The sequence below is a fragment of the Pygocentrus nattereri genome, chromosome 8 (genome assembly GCF_015220715.1).
Source record: "Pygocentrus nattereri isolate fPygNat1 chromosome 8, fPygNat1.pri, whole genome shotgun sequence".
In the NCBI taxonomy this organism is placed as follows: Eukaryota; Metazoa; Chordata; class Actinopteri; order Characiformes; family Serrasalmidae; genus Pygocentrus; species Pygocentrus nattereri.
The window spans coordinates 21,242,361-21,268,395 of NC_051218.1; the positions used below are offsets into that span (position 1 = coordinate 21,242,361).

Below are 26,035 nucleotides of genomic sequence, written 5' to 3' on the forward strand. Positions count from 1 at the left end.
ACACTTTGGATGGATTTTTTTCTTGATCTTTTACAGTACTATACTGACAACTGAGCTGTAATGCAATTGCAGCAAATTACTAAAACACAAGAATATGCTGTAATAAACTATGGTACCATGTGGTAAATTTACAGAAATTCACAGGTAACTTGTTACAAGAAGATCTAGTAAGGATTTAACAGTATCACATTGTAATTTTAAAACGGGGTAGCACAGTGCTGTATCACACACCACGGTGACTGGATCACATTTTCACCAATGTGACTGTAAAATGTTAACTGTGATTTTACTGCAACTAGCTGCCAGTAATTTATAAAATACAGGAAATTTATAACAGTGCAAATTATTTTAGCAGACCAAGCATTTCTTTAGCAAAGCCATAAATGGTCATTTTCAGTGACGTAGATGAACACGAATCATCACAGCTGCTGTAGTGTTCCCACGGTTTATCCTTTCACATGCATTCATGTCAACGACTTTGGCCAAAGGCAGTTCATCCAAACAGAGACCAGAGAATAGAGTACAGAACTAGATATCATGTGAGAAAGAGAATAATTTCATGTATTTTCATAGATGTTTATTTTTCATGTACTGTTTCTGGTCTGAATACTGAAGCGACAGCTTTGCTTTTTCAAAATGTTCAGTTTCCAGTTCAAAACTGATGTGTCAGAACAAAGAGCACTGACTTCAAATTAACCTACCTACAAATTACATAAATAAAATAAAGACAAAGTTCAATATGAAAGATCCTATTTTTTTAGACTCTAGCAGCTTCAGTTGTGGTGGTTAAGTCTAAAAATAATAGATGTTTGCTGTTATTGATATGTTTTGCTGATTTTATAAGACAAAGTAAGTCAAAATATCCTCTACAGAAAACATATTTAAATACAACATTTTCTGCAAATGTTAGTACACACTTTCTATTTATTTGCAGAGTTTGACATGTTGTAAAAGTGTTTGCACTATGCATCCATGGGTAGTGTTCTCCTGGCATCCACCAAGCCCAAATGTATTAATTAAGTGAATTTAAAGACTGCAGAGAGTGAGAGTGAATAAAAAGAGGGCATGCAGACAATTGCTGACAAGTTTCTGTCAGAAAACCAGAGAGGCTAAAGTACCAACAGCAAACGCACATAACTAACAGGTGTTCCAACTTCCAATCCACCATTTGTTGAGCAGTTTGAGTGAAATGACAGTAAATATATTTTAATATTTTTTGTTTTGTTTTTCGCTCTAATTATGTTGATTCTCTTGAACAGAGACCAAGTTTAAGTTTAGCCCTTTTTGAACTACAGCAAGACTGTTCACAAACCCAAGGTCGCTTCACATAGCATGGGCAGTAAACAAACAAACAAACAAATAAAACTATGCAGAGGAGGAGGAAGAAAGAGGAAAGAGAAGAGCAGTCCCTGAGGGATTGAGGAAGAGAATTCCAGAGTTTGGGGGCCATGGCACTGAAAGACCTCCCTCCCAAAGTGGAAAGTCTGGTGCTTACAGCAAGTAAGTTATTGCAAGAAGACCTGAGAGAGCAAGAGGGAGTGTAAGAGGTCAGCAGTTCTCTGAGGTAGGGGGGAGCAAGGTTATGCAAAGCTTTGAAAGTGAGTAGTAAAATTTTAAACTGTTGATTCAACACTGCAAAAAATTGTTAACTTGGCAAGTGAAATCATCTTAAAGCTAGGTACCATGTCTAATGTTTCTCATTTTGAAACTGCTGTAAGCTTTTTAGGAGACTTTGTAATTCATTTGTTTTAAGTGACTTTATTGGGTTAAATGATCTCGCTACATTGGCAGATAATTGTACTTGTTTTAAAGAACATGCTTGAAACCAGCAAAATTATCTGCCAATATACTGAAAAAAAGTTTACTTAACAAAATGACTTAAATCAAGTAGAAAATACCTACAAATAAGTGACAATCTTAAAATAAGCTTACAACAATTTCAAAATAAGAAATGTTAGATATATCAACTAGATTTAATTGGATTTCATTTGCCAAGGTACCAATTTTGCAGTGAAAGCACAGCTCACCTTTTTGATTGTTATCTGTTTTACACTTACATGCACTCCAACTAACCTCATAAAGAAATACAACATAAATTAAACATGTTAGGCACACTACTATGCCAGGCACCCAAAATTTGGTGCTACACCTCATGTAGCATATGTTTCCGCTGCTACAGAGTCCAGTGGCAGCACGATACACATCACTCCAGTCAACAAATGGCATTGAACATTGTGATTTTAGACTTGTCAGCAGCTGCTGTCATGGAAACCCATTTCATGAATGAACCCATTTTATCCTGATGCACAGACCGTCGATGCTCCAGGTCTCAGCAGCATTGATCTACGAGATTGCGTGGTCTACCACTCAGTTGTTGTTCCTAGCTGCTTCCACTTCATAAATAGCACTTACAGTTGATCTGGGCAGGCCTGTCAGAGCAGAAATTTCATGAATCGACTTTCATGAAATGCTCATGACTGAGCTCTTCATCATGACCTGATCCACTACCTGTTTATGGAGATTTTATTGCTATGTACGTGATTTTACACACCTGTTAGCATTGGGCGTTGCTGAAACACCTGAGCTCAGGAGGGGTGTCCATGTACCATACCGTGTATGTGCCATACAGAGTAACTGTGCATTAAAATTTGAAGTGTGTTCTTTGTAACTTCACGTATTTTCACTTAATTAACACATTAAATTAAACATTAAACACATTAAATTAACATATATGTTGGTTGGGGTGCCCAAACTTTATTGTAAACTGTGCTGCAGTGAAACCTTTCATTCTCAACATAATCAGCACATCCAATCCAAATAATAAAGACCATGCCAGGAAAAACGATTTGGCCAGCCTGACCAAGCTGGTCGACCAGCTTAACCAGCTGCCTAGCACGCTGCATCTTTTCACCTATTCCATCTGGTCCAGCTTGTGAACCACCTTGATCATTATAGAGCAGCTTAGACCATCTCAATCTAGCTATCAACAGAAACTGGTCTTGACTGGATTTTTTAGCAGGTGCAAGTGGTTCATCTGCCAGGATTAATGTGTAAGTATGAAAAGTGCAGTTAACATTAATGTGGCAATTAGTAAACTCAGACCTGGTGCTATGCAATGCTGAAATACATGCCAACAGATATAACAGTTTCTAACTAAAATGATGAAATTTGGCCAATAGTACTGACTCCTGTCAGTAAAGGTTGTTTTAGAGCGCCACACTGTGGCTATATATATCACAAATGTCCTATTTTTACCCTAGGACTATAAAACTATGAGAATGTTAAACCAATGCTTATCCCCGTGTGAATACATCCTAATTTAGTAACCTGGGCGTACTTCTTTGAAACCCATCCACATCAATACTAATCACAGTGTAAACAGAGGAATGCCTTTGTAATCCCCTGCTCATCCAAACTGTGCTTTGTATCTAAATCTGTTCATATTATGGCAAAGACTATATAGCAGCTATAGCTAACGCGTACTTTGAAACTATGCAGTGACCGTTAGCCTAAGGCGAGTGCTACAAGCTAAAGGCTGAACATTTAGGCTCTTTGCGTTTTTATAACAGCATATCGCCTGTGTGTGTGTGTGTGTGTGTAGGCTCTACACATAAAGAAGGACGCGGGGAAAAAAGACCGGATTTTCCATGACGACATTTCTATTCAGGTTGGGAAAAAAACGGGCAGCTTCACAAGCTAACAGAGCGCAACGTGACCGGGATACAAATATTTAAGTCGATGACAAGCACTGAAATTTATTATAATCCTCAGCAACAACAAAAGCCAAAACTGCACCGACTCCGCCGTGAAAGTGCGGAGGCTCCTCAGAGCGTAGCGTGCAGAGCGGAGGATGAGGAGCGGGTCTCACCGTCTGAAGAGTTTGTGTGGCGAGGTGTCAGTTAACAAAGAGCGGTTAGCGGGGTTTGTGTTGTGATTCCTCTCCTGTGTCAAACCTTTGATGACTCTCAAACGTTTCCTTCTCAAGTTCCTGGAAAGTTTTTTTTTTTCTGCCAATTATGTCCTCATTAGGACTATTATTAGGATTATTATTAATCAGAATCAGAATCAGAATCAAACTATTTATTGATCCCAGAGGGAAATTGCAGTTGTTACAGTTGCAACCATTTATATAAAAGAATAAACACTTGAATAATTTCAGACCTCTGTAAAGCTGTTGTGTTTGTCTGTTGTATCAGGCAAAATAAAACTGACCTGGACTTGGGGTGACTGATCAATGGCACATTCAGATCAGGGAATAAACGTAGTTAATGAAGGCAGCGTGTCTCTGTACAGGCTAGCTCTGAGAGAGGGGGCAGTGCGTGTACTGAATCCCCTATAACACACCCACCAGCCCTCTCCGTCGCCAAAAAAGTTCTTCAGGGATTTAGAGAAGGAAAAAAAGCCCTCCACGTTTTCTCCCACCCCCCACTTGTTGCTTCAGTACAGCCCCATTCAGTAGGATGCTCGCCCTGTAGCAGGAGCCTCTCCGTTCCGCCGCGGTGAAGCTCATGAAATCACAGCCGACTCCTTCATCGCAGCACCGTTAACCAGCCGGGAGACCTCTTTGACTGTACAGTACATTTTGGTAGATCCTCTTTTTTCTGTTTAATGTTTCAGTTTCATTTTTTTAAATCCATGGAATATATTTTTAAGCCTATTTGCAGTATTCTTTTATTTTTTTATTGTAAATGTGCTTTACTTCACGCTGTAACGTGAATGTAATTATTAATATCTCTTTTTATCATTTTGATAAATCACTTTGATTCGTCTCCTCCTGGCGTTCTTCTTTTTCGTTTTGCATGGTAAATAGTCTGAATTATATTTTTGCGTTTTCTTAGAAAATCCAGTGTCTTCTCTGGTCTCTGTTTGCTTTCTCGTTTATTTCATTTATTTCCTTCGTATTCATTTTCATCGAAGTTTTGTTAGTGATATCTTATATTTTCGTTTTTTCAGGCTAACATGTTGCCTATTTTTCTAAACCTAAACATTTTGGGATTGATTTTGGCCAAAAGTTTCCTCTTTGCTGGATTTCGGGGTGGCTGGGACTGTTTTTGGGCCGCTCGTATGTGATTGGCTTAATAAGCATGGTTCCCCTTTTCTTCTCCAGTGAAGCATCATGGAGGCCGAGTGCACCGCGGGGGGCGCTGAGGAGCTCAACTCGGAAACCTCAGCACCCAAAGCGGTAAGACAGCACCAGCTTTTCCTTTTTGGGACATTTTGGTTACTGAACAGGAATGGCAAAACCGGAATTATACCTTTATACTGCTGAGACGAATTTTATTGAATTGTATTTTAGAGCTAAGCAAGCTTTTAAATAGGCAAGCAGTCTGTTGTATAATTTCATTACTGTTATGGTGTTGCTCATAGAGAATGGCACAAAGCCGCCTCTGTCATCTACGTACAGGGAGGTTGTGGATCACTGTTATCAATGCATAAGGCAATAGAGAAGATTAAACCCTAGGAAGAAAGTTCCTCCATGGGGGTTGAAGGCTCCTTTACGGTGGTCAGGTGGCGATCTCAGTGTGTGCCGTGACTCAGTGCTGTGAATAAGTGTGCAACATCTGGCTGGAGGGTGACCCTGCAGGCCTTTGCAGCTGTTGGAGGTTAGCTCTCCCAACGAGGGTCAGTGGGGCCAGCAGGCTCTTCTCCGCCTTGTGGTGCTTAGCTGTATTCACCGCACAGAGATTCTGAATGAATCTTTCTCTCCCCCTTCACACTACTAAGAATGTGCCCATTCGATTTAGCTTGTTACTGGAGTGCCCTTTTCACTCCTTCTCCACATCCTTTCCAAGGACCTATTACATAACCCCATTCCAGACCACTGTGTGCACTAGAATGTGATATTTTATCGTATTTACATTCTGCAGGGCTTGTTTCTTCTCAGTTAGCAATGGCATTTAGAATTTAGAAAAATTGATTTGACCAGGTTGATTTGTAAAAAATATTTTGTCTTTATTCTGTCATTAGCGTGCTGGATCACTGCACAAGCATTCCCATGAACTGGCCGAAGCCCTGGAGGTAGAACAAGAGGGACTGGTAGAGCACCAGCCTCTGGAGCAGGACGACCTCAACTTTGAGAGATGGAAACCTAAGCCAAAGCCCAAGAGAACGCTGCATGAGAAAATTGGAGACCTTAAAACGTACCTGTGGAACCCCGAGACCAAGGAGTTCATGGGCCGCTCAGGAAAGAGCTGGAGTGAGTAGCCTATAGGAGCCATGCGTGTGAATGTAGACCAATGAGCAGCTTAATGATTCCAGTATCAAAACAATGAGCACTTGTTTTAGTGAGTGGGCATGGAGAGCATGAGCAGATTAAGCTCGGGTTGTAAACGAAAGGCTTCAATTAGTGATGTTCTGTCTGTGTCTGACAAGCAAAGGCAAGTGAGTGCACAGCTTATTATTTTTGCTCATTATTTTTGGTTTTTGCACTGGGTTTTGGGTCAGGATGAACCAAGAGGGGGCTTTGAACTGTGCCTCTCACGTCTGTTGCCACTGCATACTCCACTTAGAAAGTGCGTGTGTGTGTGTGTGTGCATGTGTCACTGTGTGTGTGTGTGTCTGAACTGAGTGTTTACATAGGTGCACAGATAGCTTGGAGAAATCTTGACAAAAACAGACTGCCTGGGGAATGGTTCCCAGTGGGGGAGCAACAGTCGCAGTCAATTTGCTGGCCAGGAATCACATTCCTATTACCCCTACCGAGCCTTCCCCTGCCTCTTTCCCAAAACCCCCTCGACCTCCAGACCACCTCAAACGCGCTCTCTCATACCCAGTGCACGCCGACACGTTGTGTCACATAAGCTTTGTCCCCCAGAAACTCTGTCAGACTTAAATTATGGCTTAAAGCAAACTTTCCTGGCAATGGCCACTTCCTGTAGAGGGTCAGCAAGTAGAATGGCTGCTGAATGAACGGCTGCTATGTCAAATTCCCATTGGGACATCGCTCCAAATGACATGAAATTCTCATAGAGAGATCAAAGGATATTGATTGAACTGTGTTTTAAGCCAAGTTGATCTCATTTCTAAAAAAGGCCTATAACCTATATTGCATTAGTCCACATTTGTATGAAATTTGTTTGAAAATCAGTAACCATTTTCCTTCCTTTCTCTTTTCCTTATAATTAAACAGGTTTTTGCTACTGTGCCTTTAAGACTGATATTTATGTATTTTTCTTGATTTTGTAAGTGAAAATAAGTATGTATCCTCTACAGAGTACACACGTCTGCACACTTTAATGCATGTATTTGCTAAACTGGGAAAAATATAACATTAAATGTGGCCTGTGCAAAGGTTATGGCACATTTTATGTTTTATATTTTGTTTTCCCAATATGTTAGATAAATTAAAGGCATGTTTAACTTTGTTCCCTGTAAAATGATATGTTATTTTCACAAAATCAACAAAACATGTCACTTGAAGTGGGAGTGTCCAACCTTTTGCATTCAACTGTATTTGTAAATGTCCGCTGCTCTGATTGGCTGTCCTGTATCGTACATCATTTAGAAGGCAGTCCAGACTGAAACACTCGTTTTAACTTTAAAGTGAATGGATGGGGCTAAACTGCTGTAGGCTGAATATGTGGCTGTAAGTCTGTGTGCTGGCGTTTGTGACATTGCAATAATGAATTCAAAATTAGCTGTTTTAAGCTTACTTTGCATATATGGACTGGTGAGTGAATGGTGTGATTTGAAACATTAACAATGTTAGAGACTGCGTTAAGTTATTGTATTTATTTTAAAAGAGAGGAAAGTGCAGTTTTCCACAATCTGGACCCTTTAATGCAGGTGGCTAATGGCTCGATTTGATGCTGAGAGTGTTAAAACAGACTGCTTCGGTGAACCGTGTCCCCTTTACACGTGAGCAGGGGAGGGGCTACCCAAGTGTGTGATGTGTATTTTGTGAAAGGACAGTGTGTAGAGGCCTCACAATGCCAGAGTGGGGTGATCGGACTCCTTGGAGCTGCCGGTGGCTCTGGATGGCTGCAAAAGACCGTCACTCTGATGGCAACCGGAGGTTCACTGTGTTCCTGAGTAAAAGGACAGCTGGGAGAATTCTCACTGGGCTCAAACAGAAAGGCCTTTGTGGCTCAGGGACACAAGGCTGGCTGCAGCTAGTCCCTGTGAAATTGCCTGCACAGCAAAAGCCATTTAATTTGGAGACACGTCTCGTTTGATCAGTAGCTAATGGACACTTAATTGGAAATTAAAAAACAATAGATGCAGTCTATTTACGTCACTTCTTGTATGCTGAGTGTCATTATACGGCACCAGTTCTATAAAGGTAAAGACAAAGATTAAACATGACCAGTAATTTCTCTGAGACAGTTGCTTCAATGAATAGTGCATGCCTCGCACAGAAGACTGATTCAATTAAGTCTGCATGTGTTTGGTGCCTAATTCAGATGATTTCAAAACAGATCACATATAGCGATGAATATCTCTGCTCTCACAAGAATTTGAGTCAATTATGATTCTTAGGAAATTATTCAATACATCATTAAATCTCACATTTAATGATGATGATTCAATTAATTTGTATTGGTTTGATTCAGAAACATACTCTGAATGTGCTATCATATAAGTCATTGGCTGGAGGTTAGGGAACTGGCCCTTGCCGGTTCGATCCTCAGTCCCGACAATACATGACTGAGGTGTCCTTGAGCAAAGCACCTAACCCCCAACTGCTCCCTGGGCACTGTGGATAGGGCTGCCCACCACTCTGGGCAAGTGTGCTTACTAGCCCCGAGAGTGTGTGTGCTCACTGGTGTGTATGTATGATCATAAGCCTGAACACCCCAGGCTATATGACTTGTTGATTTTCTAAGTGGAAAAAAAGTTTAAATGTCCTCTACAGAGAACTAAAATACGGCTCATTCTCTAATTTTAGTGCACAGTTTCCATTTATTTGCTGAGTTATTGTATTGAAAAAAATAAGGCATACATGTGCATAGAAAGCATTCTAATAATGCATAAAATAAAAATAGGTTCCAGCTTCCCCTGCAACCCAGAAGGATAAGTGGCTTAGAAGATGTGTGAGTGTGTGTGTGTGTTTAAAATTGTCTAGAGAATTTGGTTTTCTCCACAGTTAAGTGCATACTTTATTGAATATAATTAGACAGACTATAATGTATTCTAGAATTCCAGCATTAGTTTTGAATTGCTACCTCGATACATTGCTGCAGATTTGCACCCATACACTACCTCTCTGCCAACCTTTTTGAGATATGTGTAAATGTGAAAATGAATGCTTAGGAGAGTTTCACAAGATGTATAAATAGATTACATATTCAGTATACAGTACTGATGTTCTTTTTTCTGTTCCCTCCTAGGCCTCATTCTTTTCTTCTACTCAGCGTTGTACATTTTCCTTGCGGCCATGTTTGCTGGCTGCATGTGCTGTCTGATGTGGTCCATCAGCCCCTACGCTCCAACCTACAACGACAGAGTGATGCCTCCAGGTAGCTTTTAAAATCTGGGAGAACAGCAAACACACCAGATGTGGCTACAAATTTCTGTGAATAAGCAGTCATAAAGATGAGCAAAGTTCTTGACAACAACTTGACAAATATTTAGCTCTGCAGAAGCACAGTGTTGATGTGTAGGGACAATGTTATGGAAACTGATGTCCAGCTCAGAAACTGAATATTTGTGCACCCACACATTATTCACTTTTATATGAACCATTTTCTATTTTCTTTTGGATTCTGTGTTAACAAAAAGAAATCCATGTACTTATGAGTATGTGATATTTTTTGTCTAAACCAACAGGCATGACCATGACCCCACATGTTCATGATGTTCATGGATTTGAGATTATCTTCAATGCCTCGGATCGCAGCTCATGGAAGAAGTATGCCCGAGCGCTGGAAGCTCAGCTTAAACGTGAGTACTCAAGTTTGCAGTGTCTCCTTTAAAAGTGAACCCATTCAAATCTGCTTTACAATACCCCAGCCCCACAGCCCCTCCTCATACCCCCCCACCCCCCCTGTTGTCCATAGAGGAACGGGCAGGGAGGAAAACCCCTTTTGTAGGCTGAGTGCAACCACACTGTGCTTCTCGGGCCCCACTTTTGTGCTGGTCCATTAGATTGGGAGGCCAGGCAGGGTATTCAGTCATTGTCTGGTTTATTTATGGTCTGTTTCTCTCTCTCTTTTTCTCTCACCACTCCTCCCCGGGATCTCCATTTCCTGTGCTCTACCCCTCCAGCCTATGATGATGCAGTTCAGGAGAGGCGTAATATTGCATGCATGCAGGATGCATATTTCATGCAGGACGACCTGGAGGAGAGCGCTGAGAGAAAATCGTGCCAGTTTAAGAGGTCCTGGCTGGGGCCGTGTTCTGGGCTGCAGGAAAGGGACTTTGGCTACTCTGCAGGAAAGCCCTGCATCCTCCTCAAAATGAACCGGGTGAGCTCAGCTTAAAACCAGCAATGCAAAATAGAAGAATGGAAGAGTGCTGGTGTGAAACTGATGTGGAGGGAATTCTTAAGAAACCACTACAAAGAGAAACTGTTACAGAGAAGTGAATCTTTAGCAACATCTTGTGGCGCTATTAAGTAACTACAAAAACTAGCGCACTGTTACCAGGCAGTATCTTTGCATTATGATTTGCAATGCTTTCTTATTGCCTTCTTCATACAGATTCTTGGGTATTTCCCTGGACAAGGTACTCCGGTGAACGTTGACTGTGGGGTTAAAGTAAGTACATAGCCTTTGAAAAAAAAATTACTATATTTTTAAGCTGAATACTGAAGTCAGTCAATGTATTGAGAGCACTTCTTTTCACATTGCCTGTCCAGAAAGGGACACCTGAGGCCCTTGGAGATGTTGAATTCTATCCAAAAAACATTTTCAACTTGATGTACTATCCTTACTATGGCAAGCTCAGACATGTAAGTATGCATTTATATTTCCTTACTATGTCACCTTACTGTTAGAAATAGCAACAAACTAGACAATAGAACAAATTTCATGTTGTTTTCTTAATATTTTTAGGTTATTTGTTTACAGATGTATATTATGTTACATTATGATATTCGTATATATATATATATATATATATATATATATATATATATATATATATACACACACACACACACACACACCCACACAAACACACACACTGACTGGCGACTTTGGTAGGTACATCTCCTTGTTTATGCATCATTCTTAGCGCTTCAGTGATACTGAGCTAGGTGTAGCGGTGGTGTGTTACTGTGTGTTGCGCTGGTACAACTGGATCAGACTCAGCAGGGGTGCTAGAGTTTTTAAACACTTGTCACTGCTGAACAGAGAATAATCTGACAACCAAAAATCCACCAACAGCATCCTGTGGGCTGTGACCATTGATGAAGGACTAGAGGTGCACTATCATCTCTAACTTTGCATCTACAAGGTGGACCAACAAGGTAGAAGTGTCTAATAGAGTGGACAGTAAGTAAACACAGTGTTTAAAAACTCCAGCAGCACTGCTGTGTCTAAACCACTCAAACCAGCACAACACACACTAACACACAACCACCACCACATCAGTGTCGCGGCAGTGATGAGAATGACCCACCACCAAATTATACCTGCTCTGCTCTAACAGATGGACTACAGTCTGTAATTGTAGAACAACAAAGTGCATTGAGATGGTAAGTGGAACTGATAAAATGGACAACAAGTATAGATACAAGGAGTTGTATTTCATGAAGTGGTCGGTCGATGCATATAATTAGAAAGTACAGGAACTTCACAGAAAACATTGTCAGCTGTCAAGTTTATTTACAGTCAGAATGGTCAAAAGCTGATTAAATGATCTGATTTTATAACATTTCGTAGCCTTTAAACATTTTTTTTTGTTTCTGCACAACAGGTAAACTACACTTCTCCATTGGTGGCTGTGCGCTTTCCTAATCTCCAGCTTGACACTCATCTACATGTTCAATGTAAGCTAAATGGCAAGGGCATCATCAATGATTCACCTACTGACCGCTTCCTCGGTAGTGTGTCCTTCACTCTAGAAGTGGGAGCATAGTGCTAGAGTAGGCCTGCAAAGGAACAAAACTTAAACTTCTCAGTGTACATTATGGTTAAATAGTCCACTGTACTTTCATTGCCCATGTTGTCCCGCCTCTGTGCCTTCCACTTGTATTTAATGCAACATTATTGCATACAGCGTACTCGCCCACGGTCAGAATGCTCCAGTAGGCTAGTGTAGTTTCAACTGAAGAGCAGCGAACACTGCCGTTACAGAATATAATAGTAAAAAGATTTATTTCATTTCATCCTGTGTTAATATTTTCTAGGTTAGCCAATAATCAAGTGTAACAAATGTAGTTTTTAAGACAAACTTGTTCAAATGCAGACTTATACACTGTACAGTATGGAGATCTATGGCATCAGTTTACTATAGAGAATTAACTTGTAAGTCTCTACTTTCAGTCAGATGGTACATTTATATAGCTAAATATATGTAACTTTAAATGACGAACAGTAGGATTTCTTTTTTTGGGTTTTACATGACAGTGACCCATTTTTTTGCTTCTTTTGTAAAAGTCTAAAATCTGTCAGGCCATACAAGGGATGATTTTGTTTAACGGATTAAATTGCTCTTTTATAAATAAATGGATCAAAGAAGAAGCAAAAGCAAAAACAGATTTATGTGAATTACTTTAACCAATATATGGGTGCAATGAATTAGCTGGAAAAAGCCCATTAAGGCCAGTTGGATTTACCAAAAGAAATATTTCACTTATTTTAATATATAGTAATATTTCTAATACTGATATATGCTAAGTGAATAAATTTAGTGCTTATAGATTAATATATATAGTGATAATACATATGAATACTCCAAGCCTTCATTCTGGTATATGAAGCACCCAAGAACTTGAGATACAAGTGTAAGAAATGTCATTTGTGCAGCTGTTCATTGGAAATATGTATAGCCAGTTTAACCTTTACAGAATTTGAACTGTATTTCTGTAAAAAATTCCATAGTGTCACCAGATCAGATACGTAAACCCAAAATCTGTTAAAAAATTATTCGGATTTGAATGGCCTTTGTGAAAAAGTAATCCCAGTAAAAGCAGTAAACCTTCTATCACAGTGCTTGCTCTTTTTTTATAACAATCTGTTGTGTTTTAGAATTGATTTCTTTGTACTACATAAAGAACTAAATTGATTTATGTTTATTAGTACCACTAATTTTTTTTTTTTGCTCAGAGACAAATGTATTTTTCCAGAGACAAATGTATGAATTGTGGTTCTTTTCATGATCTTATCAGTTATATTATAAAATTTATTTTCTTGAAGTGAAACATAACCTGACCTCTCGAGCAGATAGTGAACATTTTACACGCACAAACACAATCCCAGAATTATGTGCAGTTCAGTATCATTATAGGGTGGGAAAAAAAACATTGTGCCTGCTTGGTTTTCTGTAAGAAGGACTTCAACAGTATTATTTATTAATTGTGTTTGCGTAATTGACATGGTACAATCAGTTATCAAGAGTGGTGGTTAGATGGAAATCAGAAACTGCATGTTGGCGGTTCAGTGAATGCGGTGAACCATCAAACAGCAGACAAGCGTGCCGGCTCATGTTTTTAAGAAGCACTCCTAATGTTCTAGACATAATAAAGATGGAACAGAATTAACGAAATGAAACGTTTCTGTTTTATTGATTCTGTATGTTGGAGACAGGAGCTCCGCACATGTTGACGTGACTAAAGTGATTCATCACAGCCGTAGAATGCATACATGGTGACTCATACATGGTATCGTTTTCTCTCTTTGCTCCAACAGTCTGGTGTGTTTTCTGCATCCCATGACATCAGAGGAAAACTTTTACATTTTTTTAAATCTAACAGGTCAGGAGAATATAAGCATGACTCAAGTCAGTTTACCTTTACTGATGACATGATCTGTGACTGTATGAGTCATGTGCTGTATGAAAACACTACAGCTGCTTACTGCAGTGAGGAGAACCATGTTGGGGTTGTTATCTGGATAGAGTGGTGTACTGTGTCCCAGATATCACCAGGGTTTTAAAACATTCTTAAAATACAAATTATGCCTTCAGATCTTGTGTAGAAGTCCATTTGTGCCAGGGAAAGGAGAATAGTTAGTGGTTTTGGCTTCCGGCAGCAATATGCCAAAAATATTTATTTAGTATCTATCTCGTACATAGTAACTAATGTCCTAAAATGTTGAATTAAAATTTAGAAATCATGTCTTACTTTAATGACCTGTCCTGGGTGTATCCTGCCTTCCGCCCCATGACCGCTGGGATTGGCTCCAGCACCCCCCATGATCCTGAGGGAGAAGCGGCTTAGAATGTGTGTGTGTGTGTCTTACTTTAATTTTGTATTAGTATCTTGAAACAGTGATGTATTTTCTTAAATATTGCCATAGCATCTTCAAATAATGACTTATTTTCTTGAAATGTTGCCTCAGAAAATGCATGTTCTCAAAAATGTTGCCTTATTATTGTGAAATAATTACTTATTTTCTCAAAATATTAACTTACTGTATACAAGTAATGATTTACGATGATATCAATATAATATAATGACTCAGTATCTTGTAATGATGATAATAATGATATTTTGTAATGTTGAGTTTTTTATCCCAAAAGTAATTACTTTTTTTGAAATATTAATGTAATTAGTTCACCAACGCATCTATAATCTATAGAAAATAAGTAATTATTTCCAGGTATGTCAGTCTATATTTCAAGAAAATTTTACTATTGCAGTGCAAGTCAATATTTTGAGAAGATCTGTATTTGTTTCAAGTAAATATTGTAATGCAAAAACCTTTTCAAAGTCAAATTTCAGGAATTTTTTCATGAAGGAGAAAAAACTGCCAACTGCTAGGAATAGGTTTCAAATATATTTAGATAATGTAATGCAGATAATGCAAAATAGAACAAAATCATTAGTTGTATTAATTGTATTATCTTATATTCAATTTGAATACTTGGAGGAAAATCATTTCAAAATTTTGAAGTTTGGGAACTTAATGCAGTTGCCAACTTTTTTTCAAATGTATGTTATTTTGCCCTTCACACTGCAGTAATGTCTGTTTGTCATTGGTGACACTTCTTAAAAGCCTAGTTTATGTTTCTTCAAAATAGTTGCAAAAATAATTCTAATTATTAATTTATTTATGACTCAGCAATGTTACATTTTCTGCATGTGTCAGCCATTCTGAGATAATTCTTCATTCTTCTGAATTCAGGAGTCTAAATCTGCAGTTCATGTGGACATTTCTGATGAATATTTGATCATTTAATAGTGTACCTGTTTTGGCTAAAAGGTTTCCAAAAAAGTGTTTATACTTTCACTGGTCTAACAGCTCTGTGTTGGTGTTACAGTCCTATATTTTCATGCATTGTAGATTATTTTTTTTATTAAAAGTGTCAATGAAAAATGTCAAAAACAAATTCCACTTTTGAGAAATAAGTATTTAATGTGACACCAGTGGCACAAATACTAGAACCACTTCTTCCAATAAAATCTCATAACTCAAACTGCTTAAAAAAAAAGATACTAATATATCATGTTTCAAAAAGGTGTTTTTGATTGATTTTCCCTTCCCTAATAACACCCTGTCCAGATAATGATCCCATTACTATTACACTGACCTGCATTTAAGAGACTGTGAAACAAAACACCATAGACTGCAATACAAAAACAGCCATTTTATTGAAATTTCTTACTCATTGAAACAAACATAACATGACCCATCATTCTTCCACTGACTGGAGCAGGTCTATAGTGAAGGTACAGGGAAGTGCAACAAAAAGGCACACTGTATTTAAGGGCTGACAGTATTCTGGTGTTCATATGATTTTTGGTGCTGCTTCTATACTGAAGAGAACTCGAACCGTAGTAACTTAGCTCTGACCATTACACACATCACACCAGTCAAACGGCCCTTAAGACCACAGTATTCTGACTTGATATTTATGTATACTGCTCACAAACTAATTCAGCTTTGTGACTGACCCACTTCACAACACTGCCTGTCTTTCCCTGAGAGGGGACCTAATGACCTGGGACGGGGGTGGTTGGTGCAGGGGGAGCAAAAAACTGAAAAATCATATTCATTACATCCATCCATCGCAAATGCTGGTAAAGTGTCACTGCAAACATTAGTGTCCCTTTATATGTGATAAGTGCAATAGGTACTATGACACTTATGACCTCAATTTACTATTGACAGGCACTGAGAAATGTGCCAGGATGTCTTTTTTTTTTTGTTTTGTTTTTTTGTTTCATTCTGATTCCAACAACAAAGTGATCCACCTATGAGTAAGTTCCGAACTGAAACGACACATTCGAAGGTTAATAAAGTAGAGCAGAGTTTCTAATTCTAGAAGTTAACCATTCATACATTCAATCACATGGACAATCAGATAACACAATCATGTAGAGCCTTGAAGAGCCCTGATTATTTTTTTTCTGGCAAGGATTAAAAATAGATAACGTTTAAAAAGAGCTATTAATTAAGATCATGCATTTTAACATTTAGTGCAATGCCAGTGATTATTTGAACAGCTGCTGAGTTTCTCTAATTGACTGAGTCAGCACCGCTGAAACGGCCTGGCAGCGCCACCTTATCTGGACAGGAAGAGAACTGTCAGCAGAACTGGTAAATGATTTCATACAGGAAGCAAGAAGGAAAAAAAAAAACCCCAGAAATTGGAATTTCACAGAAGCAGTAACTATTTGCAAGATATACATGTTGAGTAGTTTGTAGTATGTAAGGAATGCTATGCTACCTTTTAATCCACCGCTTTTGAGATCAGAAATCCAATTTCGATCAGTGAAAATGCCAATGGAGAAATTTATTTCTTACAATAGACAGTAAGAACATTTTACATAATTCATTTCAAAAGTCACTTAGAAAACAGCCTTCCATACTAAAAGTATGTAGCCTCTCCCTGCCAGGTTGAAACCATTGCCTGTCTCTTCAATCACTCACTTATTTTCTCAAAACTTTGACTTCACCTTTGACTTAATTTCTCATAATATCTTGAAATTACAATATTTTTCCAAGAATATGTATTGGACAATAAGTCATTACATATTTCAAGACAGTAACTCCAAACGTCAAACTTCAGAGAAAGTCATTACCTTCATGACTTCTTACTGAGAATCAAGATCTTGCATGCTGAAGTAATTCCAAATCCAATATTATTTAGTGCTGGTAAGTGTTTAAACTTGCTTGAATCGAATCTGATAAAGTAGATTTAGATTAAAAGGTAAAATGGCCTCCTATAGGTTGATCTGCGCATATGGGGGGGGACGGAAAATTTAGGAAAGAAGGGAAAAAGCAGAGCATGAGAAAAGATTAGAGGCGAGCATCCTTGACTGCTCCAGGCTGCTTATACAGACTGGTAACCAGTGCGGCTCTTCCGCCGCCCGATCAGGTAAGAGATAAGCACGAGGATGATTAGGAAGCCGAGAGCCACGCCCACAGCGATTGGCACGAGAAAGCTTAAATCAGCATCCAGAAAGCACTCCTCCGCTGCCGAAGGAAGAAGAGAGAGACAGTTACGAGTGATGAGGAAAGGAGACAGTTATGCAAGATGTAAAGGAGGGCTGAGAAACTTCTGAGAAAGCTTTCTCTGGAAAAGCTCTGGAAAGACACGGTTGGAGAGTAAAGGAACTGTTAAAGGTTAATTCTGTTAAACCAGAATGTAACGCACCTGACTGCACTTAGATGCCACACATCGGAATAAGCTTAACATTAAACCTGCTCACAAACCACATGACAAATGAATCGCAGACTTAAAAAAAAAAAAAAAAACAAACAAAAAAAAAAAAAGACATTCTTTAACATAGACACTGAATATGGAGAGGAAATCAAACAAAATAGTAATAGTGAAGTCTAGTAATCAACAAACAAGAAAAATTTAACTGAACTGTTCATAGCCAACGCTTCTTCTCCTTCCAATAAAGTAGGCCAGTATGACAATAAGTATGAGAACAATGAGAGCAACTCCAACTGCTATGGGTACGATGAAGCTGTCTGGCTCGTCTGCACGGCAATCCTCAGCTGAGAGAGAGACGTAGGTGTGAGAAAAAGGTAAACAGTAACCAGCATGAATAAAACGCAAGTCAAAACTTCACTTCGATTTAAGAACACTGCTCTCTATTAAAAAGAGTAAGCTCAGTTTAAAGGGCCAATATCATGGAAAGCCCAATTTCACATGCTACATCAAAACCCTATTAAAAGTTTAAAGAAGTACAATTCACTCCCCTGTCTATTCAGCCTATAGCAGTTTAGCTCCAGCTATTCAGACTGATGCTACAAGGAGTTACTACAAACCTTTTAAAAAAAATAAATAAATAAAAGCAGAGCCAAATCAAAAACAGCCAATATCACTTACATATTAGCCTTAAAGACAGAGCAACAAAAACAGCCTGTTCAATTCTAGTGGATCAAGGGATATGGAAAATGTAGGATATGGGCCCTTTAATATGCACACAGCTGCAATGCCACCTGCCATAAGCCTGTAGCACTTAGAGGGAAGGGGGGGGAACAAAACAAAACAAAAAAAACCCAAAAACAGAGCCATTAATGACAATGATGTGCCAGAATTTATTAAACAAAGATTGTCATGATTCAGAATTCCCTTTTCAAGTTACATGTCTTAAAATCCGCAAGAAGGAAATCTGCCAAGGCACAAATTTGTCCTCGATCGATCTCAGACAACCTCCAAACTGATCAGAGGGCAACAACTTTAGTGAAAGTCACATTTTTTTGCTTTTTTCCTTTCCTTTCATGTGTGTTAAAAAGTCAAGCAGTTTACAGATTGGAGAGTGAACAGGAATCAAAATGGCATTGGGTGAGGGTCAGAACATACTGAATGATCAATATGAATGCAATCAAAAAAGCCAGAGCAATGAGTATGTAATAAGAAAAAACAAACATTACATGAACAAGCATTCAAAAGTTATCCATGTTCACTGTTGCTAACGTTGTACACTAGAGATTCATTATGCGCAAAGCTTTAAAGTAGTGCTTTATCAAACCAAAGCTCTATTCAACCCAAACTAAAACCATAGTTTTTAGGTCTTAGTTTTGCAGAACCTTAAGATCAGCTCATGACAACAGGGAAACTCAGGCTATTGGATCCATTAGGATATTAATGCACTGGTACTGATCTTGTGTTCCAAACAAGTAAACAGAAACTATAGAAATCTCTTCAGCTCTGCTTTAGACCACATTTATGCAAAGACTACAGCTAAAATCTGTTATGCGTGGATGGATAGTCTGTCTAGACACAGCCAGGGAGTGAAGAACATCCAATTGAAATTTAAAGGCTGATGTACAAGTGTAGTTTTACTGAAATCAATAGAACACAGACAACATTCCCATTGTGCTATATTGTACCATGACTGCTATTCTCAGTGAATGAAAATTGATGACAGTGTTCCAGTGTTCCAGGTCTCCAGTTACACATGCTATAGAGCTTTAGGTTGCACAAAGCACTGCTTCAAGAACTGATCCTGCAGCAAAGGCAATTCACAGGTGCAATAAGCAGCATGTATTTCCCCCACAATTATTTTTTTCCTTAAAGAACAGATTCAGATCAAAGTTATTTACAAAGAGCAGAACACATGAAAGTAGGTGTCCATTAAAAAGGAGTAATCCCTTTTTGAAACTTGTCAAAAATAAAAGGAAAATATTTATTTAAATGGTAACTGCTACAGTGAAAACCCACAACTACTTAAACATCATGGAAGTTGTTAGTTTGTTGGCTGGAGGTAAAACCCAAGTTTACAACAGTGAAAGCCTAAAGCTGAAATGGGTTTACCTTAAGTTTTCTTTTTTGTGGGTGGGTGGGTGGGGGGGGGGGGGGGGCTAGAAAATGTGTAATTAGTCAGTGAATTTACCAATAAAAGGACTGGGTGACCTCAGGAGTAAGTGCAAGGATTAATAATGGAAAAATAAATCCTGTAAACCATTGCACTGATCAATCTCCTTATAACTTTGGCAAACAGCAAAGTGTTAGGATATCTAAGAGGGCTTCAAAATACAAACAAACAAAAACAAAACACATTCACTTGCTCCTAAACAAAGTAATGGGGGGCTACAAATGAAATTAGTGAGAAGGAAGGGGGGGGGGGGAGAAAAAAATAAATAATTTTTTTTTTTTTTTTTTTTTAAACACAGAGGACCATAGCCCTGGACCACTGCAGTCTCTTTGTACTGCACAGAACCCAAAGTGACATTAGTCATTCACAACTCAGGCCTGCATTCTGACCTGAAATTACCATTGAGAAAAGCTGCAGCAGCCCAGGATCATATGAATCAAGTGACCTACTGACAATTTGTGAATTTAGAGTTGTGATTTAAGGATGTCATTACAGGGTCTGATATCCAACATAGGTCTTTCGTCGACCAATCACGTATGCAATCACTACAATGAGAATCAAGCCAGCCAGAGCAGCACCAACAATGATTGGGATTAAGAGGCTGGTGTCATCCACTGAACATTCATGGGCTGCAGGCAGAGAGAACATGTATTAACACAAAATGAGGTAGTCATGTCACGTCACATTAACATACAAGCAAGAGACAATGATTATGATCACAACTTGAGATTCACAACAAGCAAACATGAAAAACCTGACTATGGATTATTTTTACATTAGAGAAATTTAAACTTATTTAGGACATACCTGTGCTGAATTTCTCATCAATGACTCCAAAGGGCTGCACCTGGAGCTCAAACGTATTCAAAATAAGGCTGTCTGTGAGGTTGTAGGTCTGTTCCTTTCTGCACATGTATGAGCTACCCAGTGAAGCCTCCCAAAGAGACAGGTTACTAGTTGTAGTACTAAAGACACTCCCTGCAACAAAGCCAGATTTACAAGAAATTCATAAAAAAAAAAAAAAAAGGAATCAATGCCAATCATATGTATTAAAGTAAAATAAAAGTTCTTACCACTTCCATTAACCAGAGTGAACTTCAGAGTACTCAAGTGGAATTTGTTTGTCTGCTACAAGAGGTCACAAAAATACAAGCATAAGGTTTACAAATGTGATGGCTACATCTGCTTCAAAAAAATAATTAAAGGGTAGGTTTAAGATGGGCTAGGCCATATCCAAGAACTATGATAAGTTTCAACAGACGTGTTCTCGTCAACAATGACAAACATATATAGACTCTGAATGTAGGCCTTGGGAAACTAGAAACTGCAAAGTATACCCTGCAGTCTTCAAAGACCTACCTATACACACACAGCTAGCAGGCAAAATTACACAAGAGTTACTCTTGCATTATAGGTGACCCACCAGCCAATACACTGCAATGTTTCCTTTTACTTACTGGCAACAGTACTGTAAGCTTGGGTGTATTTTACTCAGTGGTGGCCAGTAACAACAAATATAATGTCACTGTAGTTGGGTAGTTTTTTTTTCATGCATCTGTACTCTTCTGTGTCTTTAATTTCCATTTTGAGTGAAGTTTTTCACTCCACTACATTTCCAAGTCAAATCTCCCACTTTTTACTCCACTACATTATATGAAATCTGTCAGTCCTTCTGGCTCATGTGCATATAAGAATGTAACATGTCAAAATGAAAAGCGTCAAGCAAGAACACCAATCAGAGTACAGTGCAGTTAGTTCTCAGTTTGTTGTTGTTCACTTGTTTGGGAATGGCTATTCCAACATAAATTAGAGCCAACCTAACTGTGTGAATAGACCACAATCTAGAAATATGAACACAGTTGTGACTGGCATGATTTTTTCCTAAGTTTACTCACTTCATTTTATAGTTCATTTTTGCTAGTTTGTTTATGAATCGAGACCTATAGATGCAATAAAGGAAAACATTTGTGTACTTGTGATTAAAGCAAGTTTTTATGAAACCTGTAAGCAAGTTGCAAATAAATCTTAAACCAAAACTTTTTGCAAACAAGCAGTTATTTCAGAGCCACTCAGTTCTATCTAATGGAACTTGTCTTCAGTGTTGTGCTCATGATAATCTTGGACATCAGCATCAGACTAATTAATGCCATTCTATTAAAAGGTTCTGTTTAGCAAGAGTGAAGGAGTATTTTCACCTAAAATTAGTTAATAAAGCAAGAGTCTTGTTACAAAAATGTGACAGTCATAACTAATCTTGGTACTTACACTTTTGACACTTAAGTACATTTCATGGCAAATACTTCTGTACTTTAACTCAAGTGGATTTCTAAAGGGAGGACTTCTATATTTACTGGAGTAATATTTTACCTTGGGTATCTATACTTTAACTCAAGTACATGATTTGTGTACTTCATCCAACACTGGTTTCACTACAACATGAGCTAAACTGAAAGCCTTTTCTCTGACTAAATGTGCAAATTAATTTACTGGATGACATTTCTGAATTTTAGCTGTAGTCATGACTAAGAGATGGGAATCTGTTTCACATTCTGAATATTTTGAAGTAGTTGTGAATTATATAGACTGGCAAAGAGTGACTACTCTATACTACAATACTAAAAAAAAAAAAAAAAAAAAAAAAAAAAAAAAGTATAGACACACTGTAGGTTTAATACTTACATTGGAAAACACAAAGTGGACCATGATTGTGTCTGACATCAGAGTGAGCGTGGAGTCAGTGCCATTGCTTCCACACGATCCATTGGTATTTGTAACATTTGGGTCAAGATTAACTGTCTGAAAGCTAGTTTCCTGAGTGGACAAAAAGAAATGGAGACATTAAATATAAACTTATTTCACAAGACTATGGTAAAAGACTGAAGATACTTATTCTACCATTTTTAAAATAAAAATTCTGGAGGTGCCAAAAGTAGCATTCCAGAGCAGGTAAACTTTTGTACATACTGGCTTGAATCGGAACTGCAAGCCCATCTTTGCCTTAAGACAGACAGAAGAATTAGGATCAGCCCTGACAACGTAGTCTCCAACTCGGGGGTTGGGTGGTGGAGTAGGAGTGGTAGGAACAGGGGTAGTAGGGACAGAGGCTGTGGTGGTATTGGTTGTAATAACGGTTGTGGCGTTGGCAGGCTCAGAAGTTGGAGCAGCAGTTGTGACATTCGAAGTGTGAGTAGTTGGGGCTTCTGTTGTACTATTGGTCTGATGAGTGGTTGGAGCAACAGTTGTAGCATTGGTTGAGTGAGTAGTTGGGGTGTCTGTTATTGCAGTGGTGTCCAGATAGGGCTTGGACGTTGTTGCACTAGCAGGCTCGGTGGCAGCTGCAGAGTCCGTTATGGTACTGGCAAAGCCTGGTGTGGTAGGAGTGACCTTAGGGGCATCAGTTTCCTCCATAGTTGGAGGGCTGGTGGATGGGATGTAGCCCTCTGGAGGTGATAACAGGAGCACATCAGCATGCACAACACCTACAAAAAGGACACCAATTATAAACCCAGGTTTAGAGAATAAAAGCATGAACATGCAGTGAAACAATGATATGCAAGCAATGCACTCAAATGTGATGCAGTAATGGGAGATGGTCATTCACAGACATCTCATTTAAATCGAGCTGATTTCAAATCAAGTTCCTTTTTTGGGGAGAGGGGGGGTCAACAGAAATCCAGCCCAGCAAAAAAAAAGCATAGGTAAAGATCCAGCTTACTTTACCTGCACTTTTTGCTCTTTCAAATCTGACAAAGACTTCTCTTTAATGCACATTTTTCTTCCTCCTCCACTGCCTTTTTTTTTTTTTTTTTACTAAAAAATACTTTCCATCTCTCAAGGTCAGAATCATAACCGCTTTTAAAAATAAAAACAGCCTTGGGCAGATGTTACTACTTTGACATTTTCCAAATCTATCTCCGTACTTATAAATTCCAGAAATACAGAACATTTAGGTGATTCTTGTCTCTTGAGCCAAAACATTTGGTTTTTATTCATTGCAATCATTTATAAACCTCTAGAAATAAAGCTTGAATTCCCCTGTAACACTAATCCAGGTAAATTCAGTTGTAATTTTCAGTTTATATATGCATGTTTGTGTCTGCATCAGTCCACAATTCCCATACTAGTGCATGCCCATTTCAGACTGTCCAGAAGACCTTGGTTAATGAGAGTACATGCAATTTATTTCAACTACAGCATGCCGGGCACAGGTGAAAACTGGAAAACAGCCCTACTAGTCCATGATACAGCAAGTGCCTAAATGTACAATAAGCCAAATGATAAGCCATTCTTTTAAACAACTAAGCATCTCATCAGTTCCCTCATCAATTTGATGGGGTACAGGACAGGACTGGTTGGAGTGAGAGCTAAAAGAGAGAATCTAGACCAGACAGCAAAAACACAGTACTGATTTAGGCTGTGCGTCTGTACCTGGCTGCCAATTCTTCATCATTCAGTTCTTGATAAATACTGAAAATGTGGTCCAAAGCAGGTACTTACGTTTAGTGGCTGCCAGAATAGATACAATACGATTTGCTTCAATGCGTGGTGCAGACTAATGACCCTCACGCATCTCTCAAATGCCTAGACACTAACGTATGATCTGAGCCTTGCACTAATGCTAGTTCACATAATGATTAGCTTGAGACATCTTACAAAAGCTCTCTGTCACATGGCTTCGAGCAAGGATGGAAGACAAAGGTAACTTACAGTCCAGTCACATGCTCATGTGATGATAACCTGGAAAAAGCACAACTCGTAAACTTGGCTACTTGAATGTTCGTCAGCAGTTAAACACATTCGCTAATGTGCTTGAGCTACATTACCTGATTTTTATTGCACACAAAACGCACATTCATGCGTTATGAAATGTTATGTATACTCCAACACAAGTGCTTAACTGGCATTTCTAAATCACACCGAAAGTGATCCAGATATGAATCAGCTCGCTCGAAAGTTCAGGCTTTCGCACGCATTTCAGTTTCCAGGGCAGCTCGCAGCCTAACGACACTTAACGTTACATAACGGAGCTTATTTGTTGCGCTGCTTCCATTTGTGCCTACACAGCTTAGCTGGCGAAACAAAACCTACAAAACGTACACTATGCAAGAAGAGACCATCAATGCCGACAGATATTAAACTAACCAGAACCAATCCAAGTACAAGTGCGTTAGCTACTAGCGCAGTCATTATGAGCATAGGCAGTTATACGGCAACGCTTCGGGCAAAAAAAGACCCTCACAGTTCACCGAAAAAGCAATTTAAGGCTTTATCGACGGTTGATACGTAAAATTTGCTCGCACTGTCGAAGCAGTTCAAACTAACCGCAAACCACCGAGCTACCTGCTTTGCTAAGCTAACTGCGTATTTGACTGGTAAGGTAGCGTTAAACCAGCTAATAGCATTAGCTTAGCCAGCTCGGGCCTCAAACGCCGGAAAATAAAGTTGTAAAAACGAAGTCCTTTCCAAGTAAAACGCTCATGCTATAGTATACTCACCACTTAGAAGAACAAAAAGCAACGGCAGGGAAAGACCGCGAAACATGCTGACGGCAACTTCACTAACTACACAGCTCCCAGTTGCCCGAGACTCTGTTGTGTCCGAGAGTCGAGTAATGAAGTGAGATGAACTGCTGAGAGCTCTATAAGAGGAGGGAGGCCAGCTGATGGGAAGTCATATGACAAACAAGTGGCAGGCAGGGTTGCCATATTTGCTTTAAATCACTCTTAAAAGAGTTGAGAAAATAAGAACAAAATTGGTATATATATATATATATATATATATATGCTGGAGCCTATCCCAACAGTCATCTTGCGGAAGGCAGGATACACCCTGGACAGGTCGCCAGTCCATCGCAGGGCAGGCTAAGTACATGTCTACCTCTATTCAATCCACATTGTATATTTGCCTGTCACGTCTACAATATGCAACTCCGAATACATATCCAGAACATACTATTTGTCTGTATTCGCTTCTGAATAAATAAGAATTTTGTGAAAATCTGATTCGAAATTTGAATTTTTTGTACACTTCAAAAAGGCCAGCACAATGCCAGGTAACAAAATAAAGATCTTCCAGGAGGACTTTAGCTAATGAAGTGACTCAGGCGAAGGAAAACATCAGGGGCTGCAGAAGTGCAGATATAAAACACAGGAT

The 26,035-nt window shown here is 38.8% G+C and overlaps 2 protein-coding genes across 6 annotated transcripts; one reads left to right on the forward strand and one right to left on the reverse strand.

The window, feature by feature from the left end:
- Positions 1-4,416: 4,416 nt before the first annotated feature.
- On the forward strand, positions 4,417-13,650 carry atp1b4 (ATPase Na+/K+ transporting subunit beta 4). 3 transcript variants are annotated; one of them, XM_017698330.2, is made up of 9 exons: positions 4,417-4,570; positions 5,108-5,182; positions 5,968-6,196; positions 9,330-9,458; positions 9,769-9,882; positions 10,207-10,406; positions 10,641-10,697; positions 10,799-10,891; positions 11,860-13,650. In XM_017698330.2, the coding sequence occupies exons 2-9, from the start codon at positions 5,117-5,119 to the stop codon at positions 12,019-12,021; spliced, it is 1,050 nt and encodes a 349-aa protein (XP_017553819.1). In that variant the 5' UTR covers positions 4,417-4,570; positions 5,108-5,116; the 3' UTR covers positions 12,022-13,650. The 3 variants fall into 3 exon arrangements, with proteins under 3 accessions (XP_017553819.1, XP_037396175.1, XP_017553818.1); XM_037540278.1 differs by having other exon boundaries at positions 4,424-4,585; positions 5,113-5,182; XM_017698329.2 differs by having other exon boundaries at positions 4,425-4,585.
- Positions 13,651-15,678: 2,028 nt separating this feature from the next.
- lamp2 (lysosomal-associated membrane protein 2) lies at positions 15,679-25,533 on the reverse strand. 3 transcript variants are annotated; one of them, XM_017698331.2, is made up of 6 exons: positions 25,378-25,533; positions 22,847-23,361; positions 22,562-22,693; positions 20,956-21,010; positions 20,690-20,860; positions 15,679-17,525 (listed from the first exon to the last, which is right to left on the reverse strand). In XM_017698331.2, exons 1-6 carry the CDS (start codon positions 25,421-25,423, stop codon positions 17,383-17,385), a joined length of 1,062 nt encoding a protein of 353 aa, XP_017553820.1. In that variant the 5' UTR covers positions 25,424-25,533; the 3' UTR covers positions 15,679-17,382. The 3 variants fall into 3 exon arrangements, with proteins under 3 accessions (XP_017553820.1, XP_017553821.1, XP_017553822.1); XM_017698332.2 differs by lacking the exon at positions 15,679-17,525 and adding an exon at positions 17,832-18,056; XM_017698333.2 differs by lacking the exon at positions 15,679-17,525 and adding an exon at positions 20,152-20,511.
- Between the last annotated feature and the right edge of the window lie 502 nt (positions 25,534-26,035).